The sequence below is a fragment of the Lissotriton helveticus genome, chromosome 3_1 (genome assembly GCF_964261635.1).
Source record: "Lissotriton helveticus chromosome 3_1, aLisHel1.1, whole genome shotgun sequence".
NCBI classification, from domain to species: domain Eukaryota; kingdom Metazoa; phylum Chordata; class Amphibia; order Caudata; family Salamandridae; genus Lissotriton; species Lissotriton helveticus.
Genome location: NC_136061.1, coordinates 976,147,964 through 976,172,945, shown reverse-complemented (window position 1 = coordinate 976,172,945; position 24,982 = coordinate 976,147,964). Strand labels below are relative to the sequence as shown.

The 24,982-nt window shown below is 45.2% G+C and overlaps 1 protein-coding gene across 1 annotated transcript in view; it reads left to right on the top strand.

The window, feature by feature from the left end:
• Positions 1–24,982, top strand: part of NDUFA10 (NADH:ubiquinone oxidoreductase subunit A10) — a 171,775-nt gene that overhangs the window by 124,946 nt on the left and 21,847 nt on the right. The window contains exon 8 of the mRNA XM_078681409.1: positions 9,417–9,502. Within this exon, the coding sequence (XP_078537535.1) occupies positions 9,417–9,502 (86 nt within the window). The remainder of the gene's footprint in view (positions 1–9,416; positions 9,503–24,982) is intronic.

Sequence of the window (24,982 nt, the reverse complement as noted above, 5' to 3'; positions counted from 1 at the left end):
CTGGTTCTGCACCATCTGGAGCCTCCGCAAGCTGTATGCCGGGATGCCGTTGTAGAGGGCATTGGCATAATCCAGTCGCGAGATTACTAATGCGGCCATGATCAATTTGAGAGCCTGGGGGGAGAAGAAGCGGGAGACAGTACGGATTGTTCGGAGGGTGAGGAAGCAAGAGGAGACTACGGAACTGATTTGTGAGTGAAGGGTGAGGTGACTGTTCATTTTAACTCCCAGTGTTTTGACCGTGACTGAGGGGGTAGGGGCGGGACCAAAAGTGGAGGGCCAAAAGAGGGGGTTCCAGGGACTGGACGAACCACCAGTGAGAACCAACTCGGTCTTCTCCGGGTTCAATTTGAGGTGGTTGTGGTTCATCCAGTCCCTGATGAAAATCATAATGGACTGGAAGTTAGAGAGAGAAGAGGAGGAAAGATCAAAGATGAGCTGGAGGTCATCTGCATAATTAAATACAGTGACCTCCAGCTGCTGAAGAGCGAAAATAAGCGGAGAGATGTAGAGATTGAATAGTAGGGGAGAAAGGGAAGAACCCTGGGGAACACCACAGGTGACTGGGAGTGAGGTGGTCGTGAAGTCTCCTAGCGGAACCGCCTGGGTACGGTCCCTCAGGAAGGAGGAAAGCCAAACCAGGGCTGTGCCCCGGATTCCAGCCGCCCTGACACGGGACAAGAGGATGTTGTGGTCCACCGTGTCAAAAGCGGCGGAGAGATCCAGGAGCACCAGCGCCTGGTATTGGTTATGATCCATTCCCTTCCTGAGTTTATCTAGGACCGATACCACCACTGATTCGGTAGAGTGCCTGGGGCGGAAGCCAGCCTGGCGTGAAGCCAATCCCCCATTTGCCTCTACGTGGGCGCTGAGTACCGTGGTAACGTGGCGCTCTAGCACCTTGGCCAAGTAGGGCAGTAGGGAAATGGGGCGATAGTTGGCTGAGATGGAAGGGTCAGCGCCAGGCTTCTTCAGGATGGGCACTATGGTGGCCGATTTAAGTGCAGGCGTCACGACACCCTGGGTCAAAGAGCTATTAAGGAAGGTGATGGGGGTTTCAGGGCAAAAAGAATAGATCTGTTGCAAAATGCGTGCAGGACAGACATCTGCCGGAGAGCCCGACTTCACTTTAGGGAGAATCTCCAAGAATGCTTCCTGGGTAAGGGGGGGGGATAGAGGTAAGATAACATAGGACGGTCGGAGGGGGAGGGTAGATAAAAGCAGATGAAGGGGAAGGGATGTTGGCCTTGATGGTAACAATCTTATCTAAGAAATAAGAGTTTAGTTGGGTACATAGAGACTGGGATGGAGGGATTTGGGGTGAGGTTCTGTCAGAGAAGGCTAGATCATTCACTATGCTGAAAATCTCCCTGGGTTTGTTTTCAGCTGACGTTATTTTGGTAGAAAAGTAGGTAGTTTTGGCAGCGAGAATTGCCGTTTTATATTCGGCAAGTACAGAGAGATAAAGGATTTTTAGTGAAGGGCAGTAGTCCTTCCTCCAATGTCTCTCTGCCTGTCGGACGGTCAATTTAAGTTTTTTGAGGTTGTCGTTAAACCACCTATTTGAATCCTTGGGTCGACGGGTGGAAATACGGCGCAAGGGAGCTTCTGAGTCACAGCCTCTAGCTAGCCAGGCATTAATAGCCTTGGCTTGAGAGTTTGAGGAGAGGCCAGAGAGGGTCGGAGTGGAATTTCGGAGCAGAGAGGTCAATGCGGGAAGGTCAACTCTGTTCCAGTTTCGCGCCCATGTGTTTTTGGCATGTGGAATTTTAGGCACCGGTTTAATAGAGATGAAAAAGGAGATGAGGGCGTGATCCGACCAGGGACAGGGGGAAACAGTCACCGGGGAGACTGGAAGGTTAAGGGACCACACCTGATCGAGTATGTGACCGTGAGAATGGGTGGGAACCGAGATATGCGAAACAAAATTCAGGGAAAGGAGAGATTCTGTGAATTCTTTTGAAGTAGCGCACTCGGAAGGGTCAGAAGGCCAGTAATTAAAATCACCGAGCACCAGGACCGAGGCGTAGTTGACCACCAAAGTGGCCAGTAAGTCCTGAAATGCTGGTAGGAATAGGGACGAAGCCTGGGGCGGACGATACATCAGGAGGCATGTGATGGGGGGGGAGAAGTAATGGGAGCGGGCAACAAGGAATTCAGTGGGGGGGATAGAGGGAGAGGAGAGGATTTGAAAATTTAGGTCAGCCCGAGCAATCAATGCCACGCCACCGCCTGTCCTGCCCGCCGGGCGGTCAGCGCGAAGGGCAACGTAAGAAGAGGGGAGGGTGGCCAGGAGAGCGGGGAGGGACGAGTTACAGAACCAGGTCTCGGTCAAGAGCAATACATCCGGCTTCTCGGAGTCGAGTAGGACAGACAGCTCATGATGGTGTTTGATGGTGTTTGATGGTGTTTGGTGCTCTCGCCTCATAGACCACTTTCTCTTCCCCATGTACATAGCCATCCTTCTTGTTGTCTGTCCATGTTCAGTGGGACTCTTGAAGCACCCCAGATATTGTTTTGCCACTTTTGTGACCTTTTAATAGAATGTCAATCAATGTCAGTAGGAATCCTCTGGATGATGAATTGTGGGTGCATGAGCATCTCAAAGTTGAGGATTCTGCTTAGTTTGCGGAGTATAGTCCGCTAATATTTCTAAATTACACTGCAGGACCAGATTGGATGTATAAATGTGCCCTCGTCCCTATCACACTACATACGGGCCAGCAAAGAGGCCCCACTCAATCCTTTAAAGTATAGGTTTGGTGTAGGATACCTTCTGAATAATTTTAAATTGAATCAGCCGAAGTCTGCTTATAATCACAACTTCTCTCGTATGCATCAACGCTGCCTCTTAGTGTGTATCTACCATTTTCCCCACCTCCTGTTGCCACTTCATTCTCAGTTTCTACTGCCCATTAGGTGCATTGTTGTTGAAGATTTTCTATGTTACAGAAATTCCTCCTTGGCCCAGGTTTCAGACTGGTCCAAATCCGTGGCTTGTAATGCATGTTTTATCTAGGTGTATGTGATTATTTGTTTCATTGTCCTGTCCTATCACTTAGCTTATTGAAATAGGTTAAGCTCACCTTCTTCCAACATATCTGTCAGTTGGTGCATTAATTTTCCTTTGCAAGCTGACAGGAGTATAGCCAATTAAAATCAAAGTAAATGGGCATTTCCTATCTTTAATAAGAAAGACTAACAAGCATTTACAATGCAACGGTTTCGCCTTTGCAAAAGTTAGAGCTATTGGCATTGTAAATGACAAAAAATGTATTTGTGTTGGTTTTGAAAACAGATAAATAAATGGCATTGTAATTTACATTGCCAACAGCTTAATCTCTCGCAAATGTAAGACCTATTGTACCCTACGGACGAGCTCAGCAGACAGCAATTACTACCACACACACACACACCCAGAGCCACACACACACCCAGAGCCACACACCCACCCACACACACCCCGAGCCACACACACACACACACACACACACACACCCAGAGCCACACACACACACCCAGAGCCACACACACACACACACACACCCAGAGCCACACACACACCCAGAGCCACACACACACCCAGAGCCACACACACACCCAGAGCCACACACACACCCAGAGCCACACACACACCCAGAGCCCCACACACCCAGAGCCCCCGTGTTAATACCAGATCGAGAATTGCAGCTTGTGTCGGCTCTTGATTGAATATCCATTGTTTGCAATCTCATTTAGCACAAGTGCCGCAATAGACTACACGTGAGACTGACACTGTTGATCTTCCTTCAGCTTCCCCTAGGATTATATCTTGTGATTTAGGAAAGCACTGAAAATTGACTTTTCCTAGGATACCTTTGCTGTAGCAAACCCTGTTATGATATTGAGATCTGGTAGTGCCTACACCAAAGCTCAGTGTGAGAATCAACTTCAAGAGCATCTCGTCCATGAGCGTCTGCCACCCCTCCTATCATCCTTCCACAGTTGATAACTGAGCACCATTAAATTGGCCAATAACATCACCTGTTATTTGCAGCACTTGGGATCGATAATAGCAGGATGAACCGCATTGTATTTAAAAAAAAAAAAAAAAAATTGTTCTCAAAATTACATTAGGTTTGACCAGACGGCTCCATAGCACCACTTTTCACTTCCTGGACTTTGCTTCTACATATCATTGGCATCAGATGCTCTGGTCGCATGGACTCAATTAAAATGAACCAAGGCTACCACTCCCAAACTGCACTATGTGTTAAAGAAAGGTCCAGTCATGGAAAGGCGGTGTCCCGGTCACCCCGCGCATGCAGTTACACAAAAGAGAACTCTAACACGAGCGAGGGCGCCATGTTGGGTTGGTGTTCCACTTTTATTAGCTGCACAGAAGAGCGGCGCTCGTCCTGGGCGTCCAGTTTCTGATGGGTCCCGGATGTGCCTTCATGGCTGCCTGCGGCTCGGTGGCCCGCCAGCAGCTGATAATCATGCATGTGAGCTATTTTTAAGGCGCGTGGGCCGGACTCGCAATTACTACCACACACACACACACCCAGAGCCACACAAACACCCAGAGCCACACACCCACCCACACACACGCCGAGCCACACACACACACACACACACACACCCAGAGCCACACACACACACCCAGAGCCACACACACACACACCCAGAGCCACACACACACCCAGAGCCACACACACACCCAGAGCCACACACACACCCAGAGCCACACACACACCCAGAGCCACACACACACCCAGAGCCCCACACACCCAGAGCCCCCGTGTTAATACCAGATCGAGAATTGCAGCTTGTGTCGGCTCTTGATTGAATATCCATTGTTTGCAATCTCATTTAGCACAAGTGCCGCAATAGACTACACGTGAGACTGACACTGTTGATCTTCCTTCAGCTTCCCCTAGGATTATATCTTGTGATTTAGGAAAGCACTGAAAATTGACTTTTCCTAGGATACCTTTGCTGTAGCAAACCCTGTTATGATATTGAGATCTGGTAGTGCCTACACCAAAGCTCAGTGTGAGAATCAACTTCAAGAGCATCTCGTCCATGAGCGTCTGCCACCCCTCCTATCATCCTTCCACAGTTGATAACTGAGCACCATTAAATTGGCCAATAACATCACCTGTTATTTGCAGCACTTGGGATCGATAATAGCAGGATGAACCGCATTGTATTTAAAAAAAAAAAACCAAATTGTTCTCAAAATTACATTAGGTTTGACCAGACGGCTCCATAGCACCACTTTTCACTTCCTGGACTTTGCTTCTACATATCATTGGCATCAGATGCTCTGGTCGCATGGACTCAATTAAAATGAACCAAGGCTACCACTCCCAAACTGCACTATGTGTTAAAGAAAGGTCCAGTCATGGAAAGGCGGTGTCCCGGTCACCCCGCGCATGCAGTTACACAAAAGAGAACTCTAACACGAGCGAGGGCGCCATGTTGGGTTGGTGTTCCACTTTTATTAGCTGCACAGAAGAGCGGCGCTCGTCCTGGGCGTCCAGTTTCTGATGGGTCCCGGATGTGCCTTCATGGCTGCCTGCGGCTCGGTGGCCCGCCAGCAGCTGATAATCATGCATGTGAGCTATTTTTAAGGCGCGTGGGCCGGACTCGCGTGCACGACGCGGCGTCTGCTTCGGAACCTGGCCCCGTCTGATGCTGGGGAGGGGAGGGCTGCTTACGGTTAAAGAAAAAGCATCTAGCAGACGGCAGCCAGGCTCCATTCTTAATTCACAGAAAGCAGCTTCGGTTTTCAAAATAAGCCGTGCGTCAGGGATTCATTAGCTGCTTGCATTGTACGCGCGTTGGTTCATTAGCATCATCTGTTCTCTACATAATTCTACGCAAATTGAACACTTCTCGGTGCGCTCTCTTTCTTCTTCTTGGAGTTATACATGTATAGTATTTGTTAATATAAGGGACTACCTATTCATTCCTTCCTCATCCCATTAAACTAATGAGGCAAAGCAAGCTATCCAGTCCAGAGCTCCACAAACCTTTCCTCCTGGCCAGATGTTCCCAAAAGGCTTTAGCAAGCCTCACCCCTCATGATCACTTTAAGTCATGGTGCTTAAAAACGTGTCCCTTTGGCCAAGACTAGTCCGTTTCGGAGATTGCTCTTCCAAATGCAGCAGTTAAGAGTCCAGTTATATACAGCTATTTCTGTAAACAAACAGCACAGGAAACAAGTCAGGTCCCGGGCCGGCAGCCAATCACAGCGCGGCCCGGGAAATGACATCACGGGGGTGTCCCGGGCCGGCAGCCAATCACAGTGCAGCCCGGGACACACGGCAACAAGGGGCGGGACTTAAAAAAAAGAGTCAGAAATGCCCACGATTCGCGTTCTGACCGGGCAAAAGTGATTGACAACGATGTCTTCCAATGGCTAGCCTTCATTTATGGAGCTAGCCAATGGAAGACAGAGGCGGGACAAAGCCCCATACTGTAGGATCATAAGATTTCGCCCTAAAAAGAAGAGGGCACAGAATCGACCCTACCTAAAGCCATTCTCTATCTGAAATTTTGCAGATAATACACCATTTTCATTACAGTCTGTCTGGAGCCAGTTTTCTGTATGAATCTGTAGTATCATGTTTCAGACCTTCAGGGATCTTATAAACCAGACGTTTAAACCAAACGCAGTTCAGATGAACTAAATCAATGTCTACTTGTAGTTTGACAATACAGCAGCAGAGTTTGCCCTCAACTGATCCTTTTGCTAGTGCCTAAAGATCAAAACAGTAATCCGTATGTGGCCCAGCATTCTGTATATGTAACTAGGGGTCAGGCGAAATTTAGGTTTAGATGTTCTATTTTTATGGACTTGTCTTTATATAGGATTGCATTGGTATGGGACAGTTGGTAGGATAATTAGTAAGAATTCTGTTTTTCTATTAATTCATCTAGAGGTGGTGATAGTTCATTCAGGACTGAATTTATTTTATGATGAAAGTAAGAAATGTGATGTCTCTTGGGGAAATATCTTTCAGTTATACCTGCATGTTGTCTGCATAGAAGTGACAAGGTATGTTGGATTTGTTTTTAGCTGGTGCCTAAAATAGATTGAAGAGTGTTGACAAGGGTATTGAGCCTTGGAGGTACCACTTGTAAGAGTGGAGTGAGTTGGAACAGGAATTTGAGATTGGGTTGGATGGGCAGTAATTGACAGGGTAATAGGAGAACTAGATTTGTACCTTCCTATCAATACTCATCCTCTCCTCTAGAACATTTGAAAGTATGGGATAATTGATGGTGCCCAAAGCCACTGAGAGATCAAGGAGGATGGGTAGGCATATATAAGGAATTTGTCATGAGTCAACTGAAGCATTGCAGTTTCATTACTACATCTCATCTGAAACCAGATTGAAATCTGAGTTTAGGTGAGTTAGTTGGCCTTTTTCACAGGTCTCCAAATACATGAACTCTGCCTCTCACTGCAGTAGAAAGGAAATGGCACATACATCCTTTGCTGGCTAATCTAATTGCTCTGCAACAAGATAAAAAGGTAACAAAAACATCCGATTTTTGGCCATATCTTCTGTTAATCTAATGGAGTGCCACCTGGCTAGAAGCAGTCCTAACACAGTTTCTGGGAGCTAACCAATCTACAAAAATCTTTACTCCCTTCCTTAGCTCCCTCCAAGACCTTGGCCAGGAAGGGAAGTGTCAAAACTGGGGACTAATTGTTGAATTCTTCAGGGGTCTGTGTTGGCTTTTTCAAGAGGGAACTGACTTAATTTGTTTGTAGACATCTTTGGACAATCACTTTGATAGTGATTTGTTCATTAGGTTTGTCCTGTATGAGATGAAGTAGGCACTGATTTCTTTGAGAATGAGAATGGGGATTTGATCTGCAAAGTGGAAAGATGGTCGCAGATTTGTGAAGTCCAGTTTGCCGGACTTCTTTTATTTCGATTGACCAGGTGAACATTTCTTAATTGATATTAAGGTCACCTAATAACAGATGTGAGTGCAAAGCACAGTTAATCTTTTCTATTTGATTCTTCAATAAATGGGCATAATTAGCACAGTTGTTTTTGGAGTTTTGTAGTAAATGATTTGCATGAAATCTTTGTTTTTGTGTGTGGTTTTTTGACAATTTCAGCCGCTATTTATGTCTTTTTGGCAACGTTAAGCTCCATTAAATTAAACTGAATATCTTGACAGTAATTGTGGGATTTTGTTGAGAAGCAGTTATAGGTTATCCGCCAAAGGGATTATACACCATCTCTGCACCCCAAGGCTGATATTCTGGGTTTCTGCTGCTTCCATGTATTTGGTTCTATTTCATCCATGATTATACGTTTTGTCTGTTTATTACCTGGTTACATGTTTAAGCTCTTGAGTTGAAGGGCTGTCCCCAAAGGAGCAAGCTATGTGGTTTGGTATGTTGATTTGGTCAATATCTTTTTAGTTTTTCACCCATAGTTTGGGTTTCCACAGTTATTGTCCTTTAGAAATTCTTCTTCAAGATGTCCAAGAGCAAGGACTAAGAAATAAAACCTGTGTAACTAGATTTGGGGAGAAGTGGAGTGCCTTGATTAACTCCTCTTTACCTATCATACTCTAGAGGGTGTTCCTCTTTCTTTTGTGGATAAGGGGAAATCGTGTGTTGCATAAAGTCAATACTGAGCAGGAATGTGGGCACCTATGCGACACTTAAGAATAGTTGTCAGCCTTCCACAAACATAGGTTTTCATCATGGCATTCTCATTAGTATTCATAAACATTACACAGAATTGAAAGTGCAACACCAGAACTGGTCAAAGAAGAACAGTGTGAGAAAAAACAAAGTAATTTAAAATATCCACTAACTATCCTGCCCAGGAAACTGCGTTGAGTCCAGTATACCATATGAACAGGATCCAAAGGAAAATATAGCTAGAGGGTCAATATGATGCCCGATCAGTTCAAACTTTGTAAGCCAGTGTATACCATTATCCAACCTCCTCATTCTTTCAATCTATGCTGTTAGAAACAAACCTATGATATGTAAAAGATGAATGCTTAACAAGAATGCCACTTATTTGTAACACTGGATTTGAACTGGATATTAAACATAGCTTCACATCGAAGTTGAACTTCCCTGTGAGCAAAGATATAGAAAATAAACTATGTTATTCATGTGACTGCTCAAATAGATATTCTGGAAATTATGTCAAATCTACTAGGATTATGTGGTTGCCTGTCGAAATCACTAGGGTCGTGTCATCTGCAGTTCCTCAGATGGTGGCCAAGAATTGTTTTGCAAAACCGATTGAATTACCAGATGGAGCGCTATCCAAAGCATATAAATTTGAAATGGGTATTCAGCTATGGAACCAGTAATAGTATCAAAACTCCTTTATTCTTGAAAAATTGAGCCGTTTATTTTCTATTATTCCCATCTCTTTCAGGTCTTTGAAGACATTGAATATCTGAAGTTTGACAAAGGGCCATGGCCCGAACAAGACAATGTGAGTCTGCATGAGCTCAGAATGAGGTAAGTACCTTGTCAGTATATTTCAATATTTTGGATACCTAGATACATGAAATAGGAGAAGATGGACAATCATGCACTCTGGTAATGCAGGTGGTTGAGATAGGAGAACACATTCTCCCACCACCCTACCCACCCCACCCCCATACAAATGCCCTGATACTGTGTTGTTATTTTGAAGGACACCGATCACATGTCAGAATGCTCTGTATCCTGATTGAATGATTGCCTCTTGGATGGCTTAATGATGCTATGTGTGATGGAAGGATCACCTCAAGCAAGCCAGTTGTTCGGTTCTCGAAAAAGGATTCCAAATAACGTGCTGAAGGGTTTAGCGGACGATAGCCATCTACCCGACATGTTAGTTCAGACCCGTTGATGCATATACTGTTACTGCAAGGCTTAAAAGGTGGGACGGGCCTTCATCACACATCCTTATACTGCACAATCTAAAATGAGCATCTCAGTTTATTTGTGATTGCCATTTCTAATGGGAAAAGACCTAATAACTTCACAGTCAAGTTAATTATCCAGAGGGGTATTTAGCCTTTATCAAATGTGTATTATTCTATAGACTTCTGTTAAGAAATGTGCCTTATTCTCTAATGATTGTGAAGTTTAATAAGTTGGGAAGCAGTTGGTTGATGAGTCTTGTGTATTGACTTGTGTCATATACAACTTATTGGTAATGAATGTGATGGGATCCTGATTCTTGTGTGAAATCCCTCCCCTCCAACTGAAACAAGAGTATATAACACATCACCCTACTGGAGGTCCAAGAGAAGGAACAGTTGATTATTCTGATACTACAGGTCCCTGAGCAAAAGGCCAGATTATATAAAAAGAGCACAGTAGAAACTGTTTAATATGTCTGGTTGCTGTATGGTTTAAGAGAAGGGGCACCCATCACATTGACTGCTAATAAAGGGTCTTTTGAAAGGAGCAGTTATTATGCATTCAGACGTTGCATGATCTAAACCTGATCGGTGGGGTATAGTGCACATGTAGACATCATTGGGTCTGATCACAACTCCTGAGCTTGCACCCGAATAGAAATTAGTATAGTCATGTTTTGATACTTCAGTGCCTGGAGACTTAGGTCCCGATAATTCTTTGTCTGTTTAAAGTTTGGCAGTTAATCCATTATTGTTTTTCAGTGCTTCCTATGATTGGTTTCATCAGGCCACAGACTACAATGAATGTTAAAATATAAGATGACTCAAGGGGTTCATGTGTCTGCTGCAAAGGACAATTTGTAACTCGAATGCTAACATATCAGATACCCAATGATTTGGGTTAATAAAATGAGCATAAATGGTTTGGGTAATGTGAACATGTGCACCCTAGAACTAGAATGCTTCATTTGGTCAAGCTATGCTCAAGAATATTTTGAGGAAACCAGTTCTTGAAACTACGGTAACCTTCTACAGAGGTTTTCATGGTATGGAATATACCCATGATGTGAATTAAAGGAAGGTAGGTAATATTACATACTTGTTACTCGCATACGAAGTTCTGTACTTAGATGTTCAGTTACTTTCAGTTATAAGACTGGCCTGTCGCCTCTCATATCTTTTTCAAAAGGCATAAGATATTTTTGTAGGTGTCTAAAAAGAATCCGAGGTGGTGAGTAAAAAAGGTCATGGTTGACAGAGGCTAAACGAGAAGGGCTACTTATTCCTGTGGCAAGGGTTACTCATAGTGGTATCCTAATGCCTGGCAATGTGGCCTCACTGTACTGCGGCAAAAAGTGTCAGGTAGTTTGCTTCTTACCTCTGCTTATAATAATGTGGCATTGGTTTATGCTAATAATAAACATTAATGTGTTCCACTGAGCCCTACTGTGTGGTATTAATAACTCAATAAGAGGCTTTTTTGCTTTCTCTTTGTTGGTCTGACACTGACATTTGTGTACTGGCAGTAATTCGCAAATACGTCTTGTTAAACCTAGTAATGTGTCTATGTGATGAAAGTAAGACCGAATTAATTGGCACTCGCCCACAATGGGTAGCCGTGCTGTGTTTAAGCTGTAGGAGATAACTAATTTATATTTATTTATTGAGATTTATATAGAGTTGGCTAGACCCGGAGGTATCCGAGCGCTTTACATGAGGATTAAACAATGTTACAGCATTAAAACAGTTACATGTTACTAGTGCATTCATGACATACAAAAAATTAAAACTGATGGAGTAAGGAGGGGAAAAGGGGGAACAGTAGAGGGGATTGGGAAAATATCAGGAGGCAGAAGAAAGGGCATGGGGTGAAGAACAGGGACAGTAGAGGCAGAGGGGGAAAAGAAGCCTCATGGTGATCATGCCCCTTGATGCGGGGGAGGGAAGGGAACATAGCAGGGAGACGAGGCCCGATGTCCGGCTGGATAGGTGCCGGCCGAGGGGGTGAATCCTATAGCCACGTATGATAGCCCCACCGGGTATCAGCCAAAGGTTAAGCAGGCTCTGCGGTAAGTCCAAACAGCTGAAGATTCAGTCCAGGGGACAACTTCATAGTTGCATCGAAAGTAGTGTCGGAGAGGGCTGAAGTCCATACGGAGGAGAACAGCAGCGGAGAAAACAATGAGACCTATGTACGAAGTCTTGCTGGATAGGTGACGGATCTAGCAGTGAGCCGGAACCAATCTCCCCTATAGCTGTCGATGCAGCTCCTCCGGGAATCGGCCATGATGCTCGGGCTCAGCCAGTATAGAATGAAGATCATGAAGTGTCCAAAGATCTCGAGTCTGGAAACGGGATAATGCAGATGACGAGGATTATGGGATAGGATATGGAGCTTGACTGCCATCCTAAAGTCAGGCAAGTTAAGTCGGTTGATCCCCGTGATTCTGCAGCTGGGCTTGCCACCAGATCTGTATTTCTTTAACTCTGCTATGCTTTTCACCAGATTAAACATCGGGACCCCCTCGTCTTAAGGGACATCCTCCCTCATTGAAGGCATTGTCTTGGCGGGCACCATTTTAGGGTCAGGCTCGGTGATTCTCATTTCAAAAGTACCAGCATTGCTTTCACAGGGGACCAGTCTAGGCGCTAACAGGTCATCAAAACTCCTGTTGGGATCGCTGTGGCCACCCTCCGCTCCCCCACTCACTGCCTTAGAAGTGAGACCAGTGTGGGTCTGGATATTGATGTGCTCCGTCATTTAATTGGCTGTGGATAAACAGAAACAATAAGTAGGCGAGGTAAGCATTTGAGAATCTCCCTTGCAGGGCAGTGTGCACGGTGAGCTCGGCGCTGACTTAATTGGCGTTGGTGTGGTAGCGGTCACCATCATAGGGTCAGGCAGCAATTGGGACCAGGTCAGCATGCAGCATGAATGGGCTAAAATAGTAAATGGGTACTCTAATGTAATCTGGTGAGTGGATGGGTGGATTTTCCCTCAAGGAACAGCTGCTAGAGGAGGGAAACCGTTGTATCGCTACACTGGAAGCTCTGCTGTCTGGTACGACTGGGCCAGCGCCATCTTATCCACACTGCTGGAGACTTCCCGATTGCACTTTGCTTGAGACAATGCGTCCATCTGATGATTGCCGAGGCCGGAAGACACCGCGCTGGATTAGGTCCCAGAAACAGGCTGCGGTAGTTGATGCGGAGTGGGCCAAGTACAAAATTCACAGCTACACAGGTGTTTAGTTTGTGGCCGCCCTTTTGGGACCGCACATTATGAGTGCAGCACCGCGCACCTCAACTAAGAGCTGCTACACCTCACCCTTATAATGTGACCAGGCTTGTGCAGCTTTTCCTTACCTGCACACTGTCAGTAGGACACCATGTACCCAGTCATACGCTTTCAAATTTCAAATCTGTACTTTCTGGGAGCACAGTCAGTGTTTTAATTGAGCAGATTTTATGAACTGGCATTAGAATCACGATCTGCAAAAGGAAAGTCCAAGACTGAGAACATGGTATCCTGTCTACCCGAAGCATGCTAGCAACTGTGTGGACTGGTTATGAGATAATTGGAACCATCATACCCAAGCCGGTGCTGTTTCCTTGTATGATGAAGCCTGGGGTACATTGGGATTTCTGATTGTGGTATGTCGTTGCTTTACAGGAACCGACACCTGAGCTTCTCTCTACTTAGACCCAAACTGCTGGGAGTCCATTACGATTTGTGTCCCTAGCATTAACAAAAAAATAGAATTGGCTTTTGACAGACAATATTAATGAACCCTTCTCTCCTAATGTTCCTTCGCTGCCCACATGCTGGAAATCTTTAAATATATTGTGCTATTTGTAGACCAGACTCCTCTTAACCCTCATGCTTGGTTACTTTGCATATGTGAGATATGACATGCCTCCAAAAACCGAGTGAGAGTAAAAGGCAGACCCTCAATTACTAGCAAGCTGCATTGTCGTTCATTATGCTGGATAGAATTGCCTGGTCTTGTCGGGCATGATTTTGGAATATTTGTACAGAAATCATTGCCTTTCTTTGACTCCATGGGACATCCATAGAAAATTAATAGATTACATAAGGAGTGTAGTTTTGATTCCCATTCTTTCATAGTCTCTGCAGGGCTCTTGATATAAGACAGGGTTTTCAAAGATTGCATATTAAGCGCCAGGATACCCTTGGGGTGACAGTGCGCTATACAAGTATGCCTACAATATATTATATATCTGGTCCAAGACAGCCGTGCTCATTTTCATCAACTATAGCAACAAGCTGTACAACAGCAGCGCAGACTTTTCAACAAAATTGAGAGGTACATTCAGTGGCTATTCGAGGTCAAGAGGATGGACCTTAAGAGAGAAGTGCTTTTGCCTACAAGTGACTGTGATCACCCTCCCCTTTGCCCTGCTTCAATGTTTGTTTTTACCCACAGTTAAACAATTAGGTGGTATAAAAGGATGAAGTGCACCAGAAATGTCAAGACCACTCTGAAGGAACAATTTATTTGTTTAATAAAGTAGGGTTCATAGTCTGTGTTGAGAGCTCTCACAACCACAGCAAACCAACATTTCCTGGGAGCTTCACTGAATGGAGCAAACGCAAAGGAATTTCAAACAGTGGAGAGTTTTTTGCCATCTTAGAAGTTGATTTCTCTTTATCTGACATTGCATCTTCTAACACTGAGGAAGATGACGTTGCAGGGAAGGATTTGTGCTTTGCTGCGGTTCTAAATGCATGACTCCACATGTGCCTCACATTCCAATAAAAGGCAAATCAATGGTCACAGGTGACTGAGGCTTGGGATGGTCTCATGTTGGATCCCATATTAGAGCACAAGCTTTAGTAGTGGAAGAGAACATTCATCACCGAGCTCATCGTTTTCCCGGCCCACATGCTCAAGTGACTATAAACATGGATGATTGCCTCACAAGATAGTGGGCACACATGCTGGGCTTGACAATTCAGGCTGAGGGTCTTGTGGGGCACCCAATTGCACAACACTGTGTTGAAACTCAAAGCAGTTCAGCTAGTACTTAAAGTGTTCCAGAAGCAACTCTACATCAAAGCGGTGCTAATTTGCACAGAGTGCATAGTGCTACATTTGGAAACATGGAGGCAGCTAAAATTAATATAGCAAACTATTTGTAATTAGGCTCATCTACTGATGGAACATGTGCACAGGGTTGACAGTGATTTCTCAGACCTCCTGAGTACTAATCGCCAGAAGACATACTAATGAGAGGTAAGTTCTGAAATGCTCATTTCAAAAGTTGGGGAACCCGCACATTGAATTTTGTCTCCAACTACCCACAACCTTACTCGTTGGAGGTTGCTTTTGTATATATTGGTCAGGACCTTTGTATACGCTGTACCCCTCCTGCCAGTGATAGTGTATAGTTTGCCAAACATGTCAGGCTCACAAGAACCATTTTCATTGCTGCTGCCTGAGCATGACAGCCATGTTTCTCACTTCTGCTAGAGATCTTGGTCCATTATTTTCGTAAGGTGCCCCATCTAGCAGGCATAGTCACCGTTGCAGGATCAACTACAACATCTCAATACAAAATCTCTGAATTTGGCTCCTAAAATCTTCCAGAGGAATGCAGTGGAGTTTTAAAGGAGACATGTTGTCTCACTATGAGGTTTTGGTCTGCAGCTAAATTGAATAGGTTTCTCCAACAGCGCATGTCAAGTTCAAGTTCAAAAAGCTTTTATTCGGTTTGCAAGGCACAACCATATAAGCAGCACAGAATAATTGCATAAACATCATGTTCTAATCCTATTCAACATATCAATGACCTATTTTACACATTCATTTGTTATTGAATACGCTTGTAATAATACAGGAAGATTAACACCAGCTATGCAAAGTGTAATCATCACTATTAAAGTATTTCATTGCATATTTAGAAAAAGTGGCTAGTGCAAAATTATATACAAAAATGTGCAAATTCCGCAAGTCAGTGCCATATACATCTTCGACAATACCTCACACCCTTGATCAGTCTTAGATATTTGACTAAGCAACAAATTGCAGTTTTTAAGCGCCATAGCCAAATTTTGCTCTGATTACGGCTGTGCAAATGTACAATAAAGTTACTGATGCCCATAAATAAGAGCTTTAGTCTATGGTTAAAAAAAAAAATGTATGCAACTGTTAGACACGATAGCAAATTTTTGAAATCGCCTGCCCATAAAATTATGGCTGATTTCCCTGTTTGTGCCACGACCCTATCAATCTCGTTACCTAAAGCCTGTAGTGGTAGTCCTCTATTACTATTAAATATATTGTTATAAAAATTAATTAGGATCAGGTCCTTACCCCTATTGAACTCAATCTTCATTATTTGGCTATAGCTATCTACTGGTGAACAACTTCTAATTCTATACCCCACTAGTTTATTTGAGACCAGTAGCAGGAGGCCGCCCTTGGCCCTTCCTGCAGTGGATGTAGTTGCATTCACACAGTGTGATGTGTAGCCCTCCACAAACACAGATTCTTTACACCAAGTTTCCTGTAGGCAGACTATATCAATGCCCGAGGAAATGAAATCCTTCCAGAAGGGAGTGTCTAGCTTTTTACCCAGTCCTGCTATATTCCATGTTACTAGGCTGTATCCCTCTTGGGGTGCAAGCTGAGTTTCGGTACGATAATCATAACTAATGTTGTTGTTCCCATTGATTGCCGGGGCTTGTGACTCCACTGGTAATACTGAATCAATAATCTGCTCCCTACCAGGGGATCCACCATTTGAGATACTATAACCGTTTTCCTGGCTGTAAACTAGCTGGGTAGCCTGTTCATCTATTATTCCTTTCAAGGATAATCCTGGATCTACCTCTCTCCCATCGTTTCTAGCAGCTGGTGAATTCCCCTCACAACTCATCAGTCAGTCGTTTTCTTCCATTGGACTTAATACATTAAATCTGTTATGCATTGGAATTGAGAAACATGGGGGTCTAGGTGCTAGTAGAGGAGCCATATTAACCCTAGGCTGATAAGAAATCGGGGTATCAACTTTACTTTCATTGATCAAATGCCTGTAAAAATAGCCCAACGGAAGAAGTGTGGTGTTATAGTCCCAATAAGAGGGTGGCTGTGCATTGCATAAAGTATCCTGGGCCCATCTGGGGGACCTAAAGTTGGTGATTATGCAGTCGCCTTCAATGTTTTTAGCCAAGGGACCAATCCACCCTACTCTTTGGGTTAAAATTATCTGATCAGCCCCTGTAACAGGGAAACCAAAATTTTTTGACAGCCAATGTAAGATTTTGTTTTTTAATATCTCGTGGGTTTCTGTCTGGTCTCCCTTTAATTTGGGGGCATTTGTAAGGATGGCCACATAGGCCCCACATTCTGGAGGTAGATTAGTAACGGTTGGTATTTTATTTTTACTGTTTGTTGAACGGTCTTCAGAACTTAAATTTCGAGGGACCCTAGGTAATCCTTCTGTATTTAATGTCTCGCTGGATAGCCTTGCTGGTATTATCCTAGGTTGTGCATAGATTCCATTAGGTTCCAATCTAACCTCAGCGTGCTCGGCATATACTACCCCTGGTCTGCTTGCCTTTACCAACCCATTGTTCGAGACAGACCCACTTTCTTTGGTAACTTCATTTGTCGTGACGCTATCCTTATTTATTGTCACTATTTCCGTTACATGAGCACTCTGATTGTGTTTTTGGGTATCAAGATACTCACTTAACTTATGCACTGCCCTAGCTAGGTTGTCAACCTTCTTATGTAGAGGTCTAATTAACTCCGAAATTGTATCCATGAGGGTTTCTACATTAAGTATACCCTTTTCTTTTTCCTCCCCCACACGTAAATTACAACCAGAGTCTGTTGTAACGCTCCGTGTTGTGTTTTTCCTGTCCCTTTTAGCCCTTGTATTACCTGGGCCTGGTGCTTTCTTTTTGCAGCCTCTGGTGTGTTTTGTAGGGACAAGAGAAGGGGCGGGGGAGGAGGCAGGGGAGCGGGTCTTGTGTACTAACTCTGGCGTAGCTGAGGTTCGTGACTGTCCTATATCACCTAATAATAGTACATCATCTATATCATTAAATGTAACGGGGGTAATATCTAAATCTATATTGGTCAAACTCTCCCTTCTGGTTACATTCTCATCACAAAGACCATCTTGCTCACCAAGCATTATACTCGACCCCATTGACATACGTTTCTCTGCATGGTGTTTTTCCTCCGATATAACATTAACAGCTTTGGTCAGGTAGGTATCTATGGTCGAGCGTGTTTTCTCCAGGAGGGGCTTTGCTCGGCGCCTGGGCATAATCATTTCACAGCAATGCCACCAAGTCTAAAGTCTTGTACCAAAATATATGCTCTACTGCTAATAAGTCACTTAAAAAGACATACAATAGTACACTAGTACCTTGGTACCTTGGAATTCAGAAAGTACAAACCTCTCCCTCCTCTATGTACCAGCTGTTAGGGCTTTGGCCCTGCCCTGGACGGCCCGCCCTTTGCCCGGGCTTAGCCCGCGCGTAGTCCTGCGACGCGGGGGCTTCCCTCGATTTTAAAGCGCCTCCGGGCGCGTGATTGGTGGTGGCAACTTCCGCCTGCAAGGTATCCTGGGGATTGAAGTGCCCCTCCACACAGCGGCCGCAAAGGATTGATGGCGGCGGGAGGGAGAGCTGTCTACCAGCGAGGTAGCGTGGGAGCCGAGGTGTGTAACAAAGGTCCCCCGCTGCTGCCCAGAGAGTGTTCACAGAGCCCCCGCTCTGCCGGGGCTTGCCTCGATTTTAAAGCGCCTCCGGGCGCGTGATTGGCGGTGGCAACTTCCGCCTGCAAGGTATCCTGGGGATTGAAGTCCCCCTCCACACAGAGGCCGAGAAGGATTGATGGCTGCGGCGGCGGGAGGGTGAGCTGTCGACCAGCGATGTAGCGTGGGAGCCGAGGTGTGTAACAAAGGTCCCCCGCTGCTGCCCAGAGAGTGTTCACAGAGCCCCCGCTCTGCCGGGGCTTCCCTCGATTTTAAAGCGCCTCCGGGCGCGTGATTGGCGGTGGCAACTTCCGCCTGCAAGGTATCCTGGGGATTGAAGTCCCCCCCACACAGCGGCCGCGAAGAATTGATGGCTGTGGCGGCGGGAGGGAGAGCTGTTGACCAGAGAGGTAGCATGGGAGCCGAGGTGTGTAACAAAGGTCCCCCGCTGCTGGCCAGAGAGTGTTCACAGCGCATGTCATTTTATCAGGACTTGCTGAAGCTTCCATCCAATGCATTGCTTCGATTTAACCTTGAGCCTGACTTACATGTCCATAAAAGTACTTTTAGTGGCTGTGTAGGAAGTTTACCTGCAAAGCAGCGAGTAGCAATCTACATTTAAAATTCTAGTTATAAAAACATTTAGGGAAGGGTTTAAATAACGGTTTACTCTAGGATTATCTACTGGTTGGTTCTGGAATTGTTGTATTTGTCCTTGTTTTTTTTTCTTTTCATGTTTTTTCCCGTTTGTTGGTGGGCATCAACATACCAGCATTTTGTGTCCTTATGTGACGTAGACGTGCTTCCTCCGGAAGCTCTCACCTTTGTCCGCCATCTTTAGATTCTTTTTTCCGCCATTGGGTCTGGATCGATACGGAATCAGCTCCTGAGATTGGAGAGCAGAATCAACGAAAACTAAGGAATACATTTGAAAAACAAACAGTATGGGGATTCGTCATACCGGACTTCGAATCAAGGTGCAAGGTTCTCTCCGCTTGGTGTGACTGCTTTACTTCTGGCAGGTTACTTAAATGCCTCTTTTCCCTGATCCAGTACATTTGGCAGCATAGGGAGGAACTGGTTCCTTGATTGTGTGGGCATTAAAGTTTCCAGTAGACAACATTATTGTGGTTTTTCTTCCTCAACTTGTACTCCATAGGTATCTGCAGCCTTTTTGAGGACTTGGTTGTACATAACAATGTCGTCTGGAGGTGAAGGCCTCGAAGGATAGGTATTAACAGCCTCTTCTGGGACGTTCACATCGAGGTCTTACCATTGTAGCTCTTGATTCTCTGAGGTTTCCGAGCCCACATGCTGTACCTCGCCGCTTTTTTCTACTTCTGTCGAAGCTTTCGACTGTATCTTGAATTGCTTCAAGCTTTCATCGAACTCTTTCTTTGCAAAATACTCGCCATTCCTACTTATAGCCTCTTCTTTTTTTTGTCTCGGATGCGTGAGTTTCGGCGTCGAGACTTTCTGCCTTTCTCTTCGCAGTCGACTGTGCCTTCATGGCAGTCGAAGTCTGTTATGACCTTTCTTGTTTGGATGTCGAGCGCCCTTTCCTTGACCGTCTTTCAACGTCTTTGATATTTCATGGGTCTATGCCATTACGGAGTCCTTGTCTAAGGATCCAACGGAGTGCTTTTCCAACTGGGGACTTTAAGTGCTTCGATGCCGAGGCTCCCTTCGAGGCCCTTGAGTCTGTTTTTTGAGACTTGTCTAGTTTTTTTCAGTTCAACAGTTCTCTTACCTCTCTTGACATCTTCTTTTCGACATCTACGACCTGGACGTCAATGTCCGTGTTGACCTCTGGACCTTCAGCAACGTTGTCCTCTTCCTCGCTCGAGAGCCCCAGGTCTCGTAACAATGGTACTTGTACACTGCCCCTGCATGTTGTAGTTGGCTCTTCTTTGTCTCTCTCTTACCCTTAAAGTCTTTGGGGTGAAAGCCGAACATGCATTGCGATCTTCACTTTGGGGATCCAGTGGTAAGCAAAGGTTGGAGACAGGCTGTTGGTCCTTTTGGGTGTACTTGTGGTGACAATTTTGGCATAACTTGAATGGTGTTTTGTCCATTACCGCACACAGAGAGCCCCTGTATGCGCATTATCCGTTCTTCGGCGAAGGTTGTTCTTTTCCGCTTTCGGCAGCCTCCGGCACCTTGATTCGAAGTCCGGTACGTTGAATCTTCGTACTATATTTTTTTCAAGTTTATTCCTTCGTTTTCGGCGATTCTTCTCTCCAATTTCAGGAGCTCCTTCCATATGAATCCACACCCAACGGCAGAAAAAATAATCTGAAGATGGCGACCAAACGTGAGCACTTCCGGAGGAAGCAGGTCACAGAAGGACACCAAATGGTGGTATGTCGACGCCCACCAACAAACAAAAGAAAATAAAAAAACAAGCATTGGCATAGCCAATAGGTCTCGCCTTTGGGACCTTATAAGTTTAGCCATGCAGCAGATTATCCCCTATTAGCATGCCCACACACTCAACATTTTCGAATAATCGTACACTTTTTATTTAAAGTCGATATGAAATGAGCCAAGATGTGTTGAAGATTAATGGGCAGCATGCCTGGAGTATGAGTGCCAAGGATGGACGTAGCAGGTGTAATGGTGACGAGCACACACATGTGACTATTGACTTTGGCAGCATTATTATGATATATTGAGAGGGTGGCTTAATAAAAGGGGGGCATGCTGTACTAATGCTGTTGCATAGTGCAGTACTGCTTACTATTTACTTATAGTTTATAGTTAGAGGCTTGCCTTACCCGTCTGTATTTTTCTGGATTTTAAGAATGAAACGGAAGTATATGCGATAAGGAGCAGTTGGCGACACGTGTGCAGTTGAGGTAATCAATGCCCCAGTGTTATTCTTATTTACAACAAGGGGTGGTGAGGGACAGAGTCTCTGAATTAAGCAGAATACTCTCACCCAGTCAAGAGATCAGGGCTAGATCCAACACCGTTTTTTAGCTCATTGCACCATCCCAGTTTCAGAACCTGGCTGTATGCAAATTAGTCTGTTCCTGTCCCAGTGCATGATGGGAACAGGGCAAACCAAACTACAAAAGCCAATTCTTACACTGGGAAGGAAACAAGCTTCCGGGGACCGGTTTCTGGCATTACAGCCGTCTTCGGCCCGGCTTGCTTGAATCCTGATGGTGCAATGAGCAAGGGACTCATGTCTGAGTATACCCTTCCACGCTTAGGGTGGACAAAATTATTTACAACAAGGGGTGGTGAGGGACAGAGTCTCTGAATTAAGCAGAATACTCTCACCCAGTCAAGAGATCAGGGCTAGATCCAACACCGTTTTTTAGCTCATTGCACCATCCCAGTTTCAGAACCTGGCTGTATGCAAATTAGTCTGTTCCTGTCCCAGTGCATGATGGGAACAGGGCCGAAGACGGCTGTAATGCCAGAAACCGGTTCCCGGAAGCTTGTTTCCTTCCCAGTGTAAGAATTGGCTTTTGTAGTCTGGTCTGCCCTGTTCCCATGATGCACTGGGCCAGGGACAGACTAATTTGCATACAGCCAGGTTCTGAAACTGGGATGGTGCAATGAGCTAAAAAACGGTGTTGGATCTAGCCCTGATCTCTTGACTGGGTGAGAGTACTCTGCTTAATTCAGAGACTATGTCCATCACCACCCCTTGTTGTAAATAATTTTGTCCACCCTAAGCGTGGAAGGGTATACTCAGATGTGAGTCCCTTGCTCATTGCACCATCAGGATTCAAGCAAGCCGGGCCGAAGACGGCTGTAATGCCAGAAACCGGTCCCCGGAAGCTTGTTTCCTTCCCAGTGTAAGAATTGGCTTTTGTAGTCTGGTCTGCCCTGTTCCCATGATGCACTGGGCCAGGGACAGACTAATTTGCATACAGCCAGGTTCTGAAACTGGGATGGTGCAATGAGCTAAAAAACGGTGTTGGATCTAGCCCTGATCTCTTGACTGGGTGAGAGTACTCTGCTTAATTCAGAGACTCTGTCCATCACCACCCCTTGTTGTAAATAATTTTGTCCACCCTAAGCGTGGAAGGGTATACTCAGATGTGAGTCCCTTGCTCATTGCACCATCAGGATTCAAGCAAGCCGGGCCGAAGACGGCTGTAATGCCAGAAACCGGTCCCCGGAAGCTTGTTTCCTTCCCAGTGTAAGAATTGGCTTTTGTAGTCTGGTCTGCCCTGTTCCCATGATGCACTGGGCCAGGGACAGACTAATTTGCATACAGCCAGGTTCTGAAACTGGGATGGTGCAATGAGCTAAAAAACGGTGTTGGATCTAGCCCTGATCTCTTGACTGGGTGAGAGTACTCTGCTTAATTCAGAGACTCTGTCCATCACCACCCCTTGTTGTAAATAATTTTGTCCACCCTAAGCGTGGAAGGGTATACTCAGATGTGAGTCCCTTGCTCATTGCACCATCAGGATTCAAGCAAGCCGGGCCGAAGACGGCTGTAATGCCAGAAACCGGTCCCCGGAAGCTTGTTTCCTTCCCAGTGTAAGAATTGGCTTTTGTAGTCTGGTCTGCCCTGTTCCCATGATGCACTGGGCCAGGGACAGACTAATTTGCATACAGCCAGGTTCTGAAACTGGGATGGTGCAATGAGCTAAAAAACGGTGTTGGATCTAGCCCTGATCTCTTGACTGGGTGAGAGTACTCTGCTTAATACAGAGACTCTGTCCATCACCACCCCTTGTTGTAAATAACCAGTGTTATTCTTGGCTCAGAATACGGAAGGGAAGAGTGTCTAACAGTAAGAGGGGGTTAAGAGAGAGGAGTTATGAACTGGTGGCAAAGCTCCCAGGGAGGTGCTGCAACAAACCAGCCTGCCCCGCGCTGTTAACGGAGTAGGACTCCCCTCAGACTCGTGCCTGGAATGCAAACTCCGACGGAAAGAGAAAGCTACCAGCTCACCCTAACGCCGGGGTGCACAATAAAAGGGCTGCTTGGCGGGTCAAAGCTCAGGCGTCGCGACTCCCACTGCTCAACGTGTTGCGTGAAAATGAAACGATTGTTGCCACAGTCCCACCCAGACGGGACCTAAAAATACCCTGCAGACGGCATGCTGTAAATAGTTCAGGGCAGCCGTCCTCCATCCCCGGGCATTCTGTGCAACCAATTATAAACTACCTAATTATAAAAGGGCGTGGGAAATTTACTTGCAAAACAGTGTGCCCTGAAAGCCACGAGCACTATTTTCACAACATGGCAAATGGTCTAGTTACAGGGATGCCCCATGTCTATGCTGGAGCAAGTGAATAATTCTGAACTTTTATGTAAATCACATACAAGTATTTAAAGAGCAGTGAAATCAAACTGGCAACAAATCACTAAACCATAGGAAGCAGCTGAGCGATACAGTTCTGAAATCAAACACGAGCAATGCTGCCACGTAGCGTAAACAGCCTTGTTAAAGGCACCCGCTGTGAAAGCTATAAAAAAAACGAGGAATGCAACTGCCAGCCTGCGTGCCGCTGTTTGTTCCTGATACCAAAACGCCGTGGGAGTGAACATTTGAAGAAGAGGTGGGACAGGCACCTGCATTTGGCCATTTGCGTGCTTTCATTATTGAAAGACACGCAAAGGCCAATCAGGTGTGTGGGAGGAGTCTGACCCACACAGAGAAGTTTTGAGCCATCACAAGAAGCCTCTCATAGAGCAGCGCATGTGCTCCTCTGTAGGCTCGACCTAAAAACAAAGACAAATACAACAATTCTGGACCCAACCACTAGATGGCAGAATAATGCACAGCATGTGAATCAAGAAAATTCTACAAGCTGCTAAACTACACTGACAGGTAAGAAACTATATGTTAAAAAATTAACAGGCTTATTTTTTGGGTTATTATACCTCTGCTCTTTGCAATACCACACGTAGAAGGTTGGCTTACTTGTGGCAAAAAATCCTAAGGTAATGGATATCATCTTCAAGGATTGTCCATTAAAGTGCCTTATTGGCAGGTGCTCAGATAGAATAGTGTTGCACTCATTTATATTTTCTACCAGAAGTGGTGTCGCTTTTTCACCTTAATCAATTCATTGAGTTTCAAACATTTTAGGAATTGACAAACTAGTATTAAAATCATTACAAACACCCTTGTAAGTTGTTAAGTACTACATTGATTGCACATGCAGTTGATGTCTACATGCTTCATTTAAGTGATTAATTTTCAAAGGCATGGATTCCTCAGTTGATTTCTTATGCTGAAGCCGCACTAAGAATTGCGGGTACCACATGCACATACTCTGCGGATAAAGGGAGCCACAGTGGTTTTCCTGGGGCGCATCCTGTTAGCCAACATCTGCAAGGCAGGTCCTGGTATTTTTGTTCCCACATTTGCAAA